This window comes from Sinocyclocheilus anshuiensis, unplaced genomic scaffold (assembly GCF_001515605.1).
Source record: "Sinocyclocheilus anshuiensis isolate Anshui unplaced genomic scaffold, SAMN03320099.WGS_v1.1 scaffold537, whole genome shotgun sequence".
NCBI lineage: Eukaryota > Metazoa > Chordata > Actinopteri > Cypriniformes > Cyprinidae > Sinocyclocheilus > Sinocyclocheilus anshuiensis.
Window position 1 is genome coordinate 362325 of NW_015539854.1, and position 9440 is coordinate 371764.

At 35.1% G+C, this 9440-nt stretch overlaps 1 protein-coding gene across 1 annotated transcript in view; it reads right to left on the reverse strand.

Moving 5' to 3' along the window:
- LOC107684772 (band 3 anion exchange protein-like) overlaps positions 1 to 9440 on the reverse strand; it is a 19906-nt gene that overhangs the window by 577 nt on the left and 9889 nt on the right. Inside the window, exons 4-16 of the mRNA XM_016481131.1 lie at positions 8792 to 8858; positions 8597 to 8639; positions 8240 to 8424; positions 7494 to 7704; positions 6248 to 6451; positions 5097 to 5245; positions 4792 to 4986; positions 2895 to 3143; positions 2698 to 2787; positions 2342 to 2508; positions 795 to 1036; positions 527 to 696; positions 203 to 376 (exon numbers count right to left, since the gene is read on the reverse strand). Of these exons, the coding sequence (XP_016336617.1) occupies positions 203 to 376; positions 527 to 696; positions 795 to 1036; positions 2342 to 2508; positions 2698 to 2787; positions 2895 to 3143; positions 4792 to 4986; positions 5097 to 5245; positions 6248 to 6451; positions 7494 to 7704; positions 8240 to 8424; positions 8597 to 8639; positions 8792 to 8858 (2146 nt within the window). The remainder of the gene's footprint in view (positions 1 to 202; positions 377 to 526; positions 697 to 794; positions 1037 to 2341; positions 2509 to 2697; positions 2788 to 2894; positions 3144 to 4791; positions 4987 to 5096; positions 5246 to 6247; positions 6452 to 7493; positions 7705 to 8239; positions 8425 to 8596; positions 8640 to 8791; positions 8859 to 9440) is intronic.

Below are 9440 nucleotides of genomic sequence, written 5' to 3' on the forward strand. Positions count from 1 at the left end.
GCATTTATAAATCATCATTTCCAAAAATGTGTATTATTTATCCATTATTGGAAATGTTTAATATTCTCTAAAAATATCTAATATATATATATATATATATATATATATATATATAGCTTGAAAATGCAATGGCAAGTTTAATGCACTTTGACTTTAACTTGCAATTAACATTTTGTTTTGTCTTAGTCAGTGCTCCACTTACATAGTTCATCTCTTGCTCAGTGAAAAGTCGTCCAGTCATGAACATGCGCAGAGGGATGGTGAGTATCAGGATGAACGGTAGAGCCAGTGACACAGGGCTGGATTTCACCATCCACAGGACTGCCAGACACACGGTCTGGATCGTAGTGAATACATGCATTCTATTGGTGCTGACCTGCAGAGGGAGACAGAGACCAGGATCAATTGGTTTTACATGCAAAAGGCAACCAGCCATGAGAATGTAACATTTACACGAAGGAAAACTGAAATGCAGTGCACTCCAACAGAGTAATAGAAGATGTGAAAACTTCTGAGAGACACATACTTTTGTAGCATAAGGTTCATTTGGGTGATACTTTTTGGGAATAAGGAGGAGCAGCATTCGTTCCCAAAGCTGAATCCCACTGAGGGATGTGATTCCCATGTAGAGAAAGATTCCAAACAGAACTGTAATTGGAATCATTTTTAGAATGGGCTCCATGAGAATGGACAGACCTGCAAAAGGACAGACAAAGAAGATGTTAATGTACCATAAGAAAGTGCAGTATTGTGAGAACCATGTTTAGAAGAAGTTTAGAAGTTCGTCAACATACCAACAAGCAAAGCCACCACTACTCCACTGACTCTCTGTTCCAGAACCTTCTCAATCTCAGGTTTTGGGCCCTTGCTCATGACAGTCAGGGCATTGGCGTGAGATACGGATCTTACAGTTGCAGCACTCAACCAAGGAATGCCAAATATGGCACTCAGACCTCCCATGCTCACCAGGATGAGAAGATCCATGTGGAAGCCAGAACCCTTGACCATTTTTCTCTCTGGTTTACTCACAATTAGTCTTGAAAAACGAGACAAGTGAAAAGATTTGTTTAGAAATTAAATCATTATAAATAAATCGGTCACACTTTACTTTAAGGTCGATTCTCACTATTAACAACCCATTAACTATGACTTTGCCTTGACAAACTCCTAATTTGCTCCACATTAATAGTAAGGTAGTTGGGTAACATTTTATTTTAAAAGGTGTTCTTGTTACACGTTACATGTACTTACTATTATAATAACAATAAATTATGCACAATTACATGCAAGCCAAACTCTAATCCCAACCCAACCATATACGTACATGTAGTTAATTAATATTACTCAGTACTTAAATGTAAAATTACACTGTAACAAGCACACCTTAAAATAAAGTGTAACCAGTAGTTGTTAAGTTAAGTGTTGGGTAGGATTTGGGAAGTAGAATATGGTCATGCAGAATATGTGACTTGTAAGTACTAATAAGCAGTCAATATGTTGCTAATAAGTAACTTGTTAATAGTGAGAATTGGTCCCTAAAGTGTTACCAATAAATCAAATCATTATTCAAAGAGAATATCTTTGTTTCAATTTTTGCCACACTGTGTCATCCTACACAGGATAAAAAAGGTAATTGCAACTTTTATCTCACAATTCTGATTTAAAAAAATGGAAAGATATAAACTCACAATTCTGAGAGAAAAAAGTCATACTTGTGAGACATAAATGCAAAATTATGACTTTTTCCTCTCAATTCCAAGTTTACATCTTGTAATTCTGAGTTTATATCCCACTAACTTTTTTTCCTCATAATTCTGATTTTACATCTCACTATTCCATTTTTTTTTTTCATTTTTTCCTACAGAATAAAAAATAAAAATGGTAACTAAAACTTTTAATCTTACAATTACAACTTTTTCTCCAAATTGCTAGTTTATATCTCACAATTCTGCCTTTTCTTCTCAGAGAAGATGAAACAATAATAAGTCACAGTTGCCTTTTTTATTTATTTTTTCATCCTGTGGCGGAAACAAGCTTCCAAGTACTCCACATAACTGTAAATTTTACTTAAAATATAATAAATATATTTTGATTGGTCTATTTTGTTATGTTGTGCTCTTAAAAGTAAAAGTTCCAAAAGGGGGTAAAATAACCATTTTGGGTTCCACAAAGAACTTTTTTATGATTCTTAAAAACAAACAAACAAAAAAAAAAACATTTTTGTTCGACTATAAAGAACATTTTGTGCAATAGGATGATTCCATGGATGTTAAAGATTCTTCATGGAAGCATCAACCAATAAAGAACCTTCAGTCATCTTCCTTCAGAAAACATCACTCACGTGGTAATCTGAGACTCTAGGAAGATGAGGATGAAGACCAAAGTAGCTGGGACAACAGAGGCGAACATCAGCCATATGGGGAAGGGCTTGTGTTCACCCATAGGGTTGATTAACCATCCCCGCATCTTAGGGTTGGACACCTGAAGACCCTTAGGCACCACCAGTTTCTGTGACACAAGTCAAAGGTCAGAGAGGTCAAAACGGTAACTTTATAGAATTGGAACTGAATTGGTATCCTAAAAGTGTCATCTGTCTAAAGGCAACCATTACCCATCATCAACCTAAAAAGACTCAGAATTCTCATCTAAAATTAAAATAAGAATTCTATTAGAATGAAATGATATTTACAAGCACACCTGAGTGTATGTATCCTCAATATTGATATCGACAGCAACCATGAGGAAAATTGCGATGGGAACTCCAAAGTCACCAAGCAAACGCCGAATCTATGCATCAAACATTCAGTTTTTTACATTAATGGAACTTACTCAGTGAAGACTGCTATAAAGTCAGTTTGTCCAATTTTGATCACAGTCTGCATCAGTCTATTTACCTTGCCTGGAAGGAATCTGCCATTCTTGAACATGCGTAGGTAGTATGCAATAGAGAAACAGCCAAACATGAGGCACATGGACAGAAGAGCTGTGTTGGGATAAGGCCGGTGTGTAACGGACCTCACAACAGACATATTGCCTGTAACATTGTCCAGGAGTCTCTGATAGCTGACAGCTGAGTGCCAAGGGTCCTCAGCTGTAGTGTTTAAATGCTCATAATTCAGGATAAGAGGGTGTTCTTTGAAAATCTGGAATGAAGGATGAAATGGAGAGAAAAGTTTATACAGTATTATAGTATATTAAATTAATGTCTTGAGTGAGTACCGAGTACACTACTGGTCAAAAATTTGAATAATTCAATTTTTTTAAATAAACCAAATTAAGGCTGCTTTATTTAATTAAAAACACCGTTACATTTTATTACAATTTCAAATAGCTTTTTTTATTTGAGCACTTTTTAAAAGTAACATCACTCTTCTGAAATCATTTTAAAATGCTAATTTGGCTCTCAAGAAACATTTCTTATTATCAATATTATAAACGGTTTTTGCTGTCTGATATTTTTGTGGAAGCCATGATACACTACCATTCAGGAGTTTTGTGGTAAGTAAGAAATTAATATTTTTATTCTGCAAGGACACATTAAATCGATCAAAAGTGATGTTTTCTGTTTTTAAATAAATGCTGTTCTTTTGAACTTTCATCTAATCAAAGAATCCTGAAAAATATTTTTATGGTTTCCACATTAACATTAAGCAGCAAAAAAATGTTATCAACATTAATAATAAGAACTATTATTAATAATTGAGCACCAATAATTGAGCACAAAATCAATATTAGAATGATTTCTGTAGGTTCATGTGACACTGAAGACTGGAGTAATAACTGCTGAAAATTCAGTTTGCCATCACAGGAATAAATTTAATTTTAATATACTGTATATAAAACAGAAAACAGGTAAGAATATTTCACATTTTACTGTATTTTTGATCAAATATAGCCTTGGTGAGCTTCAAAGAACAATGTAAGTAAATAAGAAAAACATTAAAATATCTTACTGATTACAAACTTTTGACCAGTATTGTATGCTCAAGAAATTTAAAGTAGCCTACATAAAGTTATAAAAAGAAGCATCTACACTGAAGACTGGAGTAATAACTGCTGAAACTTCAGTTTGCCATCACAGGAATAAATTTAATTTTAATATACAGTGGGTACGGAAAGTATTCAGACCCCCTTCAGTTTTTCACTCTTTGTTATATTTGTATTTTTGATCAAATATAGCCTTGGTGAGCTTCAAAGAACAATGTAAGTAAATAAGAAAAACATTAAAATATCTTACTGATTACAAACTTTTGACCAGTATTGTATGCTCAAGAAATTTAAAGTAGCCTACATAAAGTTATAAAAAGAAGCATCTTTGCTACTGTTAGCTACTGGAGTTTAGTATCATGCTGTGAAAATTGCTTGTCCATGCAAACTCCATGCATTGCTAAGTAGCTGCTATAGTGTTCTGAGTGGTTACAAATTGCTAGGTGGTTATTACTAGCTCAAGGCAAAAGAGCCCAATTGCTGGTCCATTTTAAGGCTAATTTGCCTTAGCAAGCACCATCAATTACTATAATTTTGTATTAGAGGAATTACAGTTGAAAAACTATTAGGAGACATACATTTTGATAAATTAAATTAAATTATATTCTCTAGGTCGTTTGCATTTTGCATGTGATAAGAGCTGATCATGGTCTCTGTCTCTCGTTAACTAAATTCCTGAAAAAAACAAAAAAAAATGAAATGTTGCAAAATGTATGAAGCCAAAAGATACAAAAGAACAGGAATTGTTGCATGTTAAAGACACAATAGATTACACGTGAAAATATCAAATAAAATAGTGTGTACCCTGCCAAGTTTGGCAAAGGTCTCGTAGATGAAGATGAGGGAGATGAGGATGGAGAAGATCTCTTGAGTGAAGCGGGAAATGAAGCGGACCAGGAAACTTCCTTCAAAGGCAACAATGACCACAACGATGACCACCAGCCAAGCGCCAACCCACACTCGGCCTACGATGTACTCAATGTCCTGAGACTTACAGAACTTCAGCCAGGAGGAAAAGCATGATGGGAGAATTTAAATGAACTGACCAGCAATTACACAAGGTTGATGATGTATTCAAGTAGATGTTGTAAAGAGAGAGAAACACTAACATTAAAAAAGGCCTCTTCAAACACCAGCAGTGGCCCAGAAAAGCCGATAACTAGTACAGGTTGGGCAGCGATCAGGCAGAAGATAATGCCTAGCACTGAAGTGGAGATCATCAGCTCCGAAACACCCATCATGTTATCCACCTTATCAGCTGTGGAGAAAAGTACAGTATATAATGTGAGTATATAATGCACATGAAAAATCGTGGAACTAGATAAGTGACCCAAAATAAATAAATAAATACATTTGAATCTGTCATTTAACAAAATGTATTTGTGCCATATTTTATATCTTTAAAAAGCATCTGTATTTGGAGTTCTAAGTTTATTCATCTGAAAACTTGAAGCTATAATTTTTCATTTTTATCTAAATATTCACAGACAGCAAACATGAATTCCAGTGCTTGCATTTTAAGGTATGAAATAATACAAGGTGCGAGATGTAAGTAGCTAAACATTTAATATTTGACAACTGTTTTACAATAGAAATGTCAAACAACAAACCGTAAAATCCAGTAATGCAACCTTCTCAAGTCTTTTGTCAAATTTAGCTGCTTTGAATTGAAAGGATATCTAGACATGTAACAAAACAGTTTTTTTTCTCTGGCATATTTTATAGATTTGTGTTTTTAAACAGCAGGTGTTTTATTTATTTATTTTTTTTATTTCTCAACATTTTTGGTCAAGTTTAAATATTTAGATTATAATATGATCTAGTTTTTGTTTCAATCTGAATTTCTGAGTTTGGAATTTAAAAGTTTCACAACAACATTTACAACAAAAATTTCACTTCTAAAGCTTCATAAAGCTTCATAAATCCAAAATTCAAATCTGTTTTTTGAAAATGCATCTTAGTCTGAAAAGTCCTATCAGATTTGAAATAGGTTTTTGGGATGTGCATGTAATGTTAAACAAACGATCACTTGCTCACTCTTTCACATTATATACTGTGTGGCATTCAGTGAATGAGTGTGAAAAAATGGATACAGACAGTACAGTAAATCCTCTGAAACTTCCAGTTTTCTGTCTTCTCTTTCCTTACTGACAGTGCCCGCCTGACAGTGTGAATGCTCAGTCATAAAGATCAGATTTGGGAAACAAATGGGATTGGTGTACAGCGTTAACGAAGCCTTCTTTAGTCTAAACATACTTACCAAGGAGACCTCCGAAGGTGATGGCTGGTGAGAGAGCAGCAAAGTAGATGAAGATGATAGCAGCAACAACTTGAGCGTTCAGAGCATCAGTGATGTCACTGACATAGTATTGATACCGTCTCTTCATGTCTCTAATCATGCCACCGAATGGAACACCAGTACGTGCTAGTGGATCTTCTGGAGGGGGTCCTGAGGATTTTGAAGCTGTGGGAAGATGGATTAGCTTTAGATGTCTGTGCTTTGCTTTTGTGACTAGTGAGATTTTTCCTAAAATAAACCCCAACAGGTACCAAGGGGTTTATTTTGTGATAATGACTCTACATTATTTCACACAATATTAATATGAGTATTTTATTGTCTGGCTTCCATTAAGAAACTAGCACAACCAAAAAAATTGAGAAAATTGTTTCCTGGGAGATTTATAGTGTAGTGTCATTATACAAAAATACTTGAATGCTGCAGAATGAAATAATCTAGTAAGTCTTTATTCTGTGTGAAAATGAGCTAATTTAGATTTGAGCACACATTTAATTTACATTTTCATTTCATTTTTGTACTGTACGTGTATACAGTGCCTGACTATGATCAATAATTTAATCAATATTTCATATTTAATGTTACATTTTATATTTAATATTACTGAATCACATGCTTTTCAGTTTTTGCTAGTGGAATATTTCAGCCAATTTTTATTTCCTGAAATCTACTTTTCCCAACGTGTCCTAGCTTATAGGTCCAATTTACACAAAAATTGAAATGTACCATCTAGATACAGTCATGCCAAAAATGATCTTGCTCCATTGAGTCAATTGCCAGATATGAGCCAATGAAATTATTGGTTGTGGCCTGTATTGTCTATTGACATTATTTCCACAGTCCTACATCTAACTTAAATTTTTGTACACTAGAAAACCAGAACAATCATGTCAAATTTCATCCTTATCAAAGAAACTCTCTAGCTATTTATTTCAGGAAGATAAAATTCACTACTTTTATACTACAATTATTTAGCAGTTTAATCTGATTGTGGTTATATTTTTTTATTACTCTTACGTAATTAACACATTTATCATCATGAAATTTGTGTTTGCCAGGAAGCACTTGAGTTCTTAAACTTCTGTTCAATTGTTAACTGAAAATACCGATCTATTGCATGTGCAGTAGAAGACCTGCTGCAAGTATATTCACTTATACAGTTATTATAGCATGTGTTGTAGTGTGTGTACTGTACTGTATGTATCCTTACGCTTGCGAGGTTTGACATCCAGGCGGAGTTTGGGGTCAGATAGACGGAGTCTCTCTTGCAGTAGTTTCTTCTGGAAGGGGATGAGTGATGTTAGCATGGACTCGTCCTGAATCTCAGTGGGTGGAATCACAATGCAGAAGTCCATGAAGTCTCCCACAGCATCAGTCAGCTCCCGGTCACTCTGAGCCTGGAAAGCTGCCAGGTTAAATACCTGTGAAAGACAGGTGTAGGAAAAACAAAACAGAAACAGATTAAACGTTAAATATTATATAAAATGTAGTGTTTATCATTCATTTCCTTTATCAAAAGTTAGGGCTGAAATTGTTTTGTGGTTCACATTTTCCTTAATCGTAGAATGCACTATGGCATGAATAATTAATATGGTTGCATTATTAGACATTCCACTTCCATTCCAGAAGTGTGTTAAAGGGGTCATATGATGCGATTTCAAGTTTTCCTTTCTCTTTGGAGTGTTACAAGCTGATTGTGCATAGATAAGATCCCTGAAGTTGCAAAGACTAAAGTCTCAAAACCAAAGAGATATTCTTTATCAAAGTTAAGACTCTGCCACGCCCCGATCTTTAAAAAAGCATCATATGACCCCTTTAAGAAACATAATCATTAAAGTATGCTCTCTTTAAAATACACCTAAGTAGCAGTTTGCATAGATCTCTTTAATTTATAGAAAAAAACCCACGCTAAATCTAAAAAGGTAACGGTTGCAGTGATGGCAGATTTGCTCTTACTTTGTCAGCAAGTAGTGCTGCCATCGCTCGGCCACACTCATGATAGTCCATGTCAGCTGTGGTTGGGCCAATCAGGATGAAGATGAACCGCACAGGCACAGGAGTTTCCAGAGCAGACTCCAGCACCACAGCATCCCGTAGACGCACAAATGCTATCATAGGCCTCTCCAGGAACTCCAGAGCACCTTACACACACAAACCAGCACATTATAGTGTAAAAAAAAAATACAATCAATGCTTGCCAACAGAAACATGTGAAAATCAAACTTTTCAATGTAAACGATATAATTGGACTTATAAAATGTTAAACTCAGTGTCGTCATTAAAATATTCATCTGAAATGGATGCTATTCTTACCTACAAGCACTATTGAGGCCTCTGCAGTACCAGCTGTGTCACTCTTCAGTTGAGAATATAGTCAAAAAATGTCAAATGATATGTTATTGTATTACTACAAATTTGTATTATATTTGTATTGTATTAGAAAATAAATGACAGAGAACATGTCGAAGATACACTCAGAACAGTTAAAACAAGAAAACTTGTGCTCACTTTCTCTGTGACAGAGAATTTCTCAATTTCCACACTTGAAGTCAGAGGTTGGGTCTCTACAGACTGGCTGGAAAGAGAGAAAGAAAACAACTCTTGGTTTTAAATGTGAACTGGCTTTTTAGCTAAAGACACCTCATAAAATGTGGGACCTTATGGTAATGTTACACTGGTATATTAAAGTCTTGTATTTTTACTTGAGTGCAACGTAGGCCTGCACAAAAATGATGATTCGGTGCGTATCTTGGTAATGGTTCGTTATGTTTTCGGTACAGCAACAGCAGAGGGAAAAACATCACAAAATTGCTTCTTGTTTCTTTTTAATTAGGCTAATAAGTCTTAATAATGTCGGTCATGCCGCAACAGGCTGCAAAACACTCTTCGTACTGCAGTTTATGGTGCTGTAAATGGGAGAACTTTTGGATCTAAAATATTTTAGCAAAATGTAGACTGTATTTTAGTCAAAATTATTGCGCTCCGTCTGTTTGCCGCACATGGGCGCGCCGGTGTTCTGACAAATAATGCTACCTATCAGATTATGAAGTGAAGTGACATGTGGCCAAGTATGGTGACCCATACTCGGAATTAGTGCTCTGCATTTATCCCATCCAAAGTGCACACACACAGCAGTGAACACACACACCGTGAACAC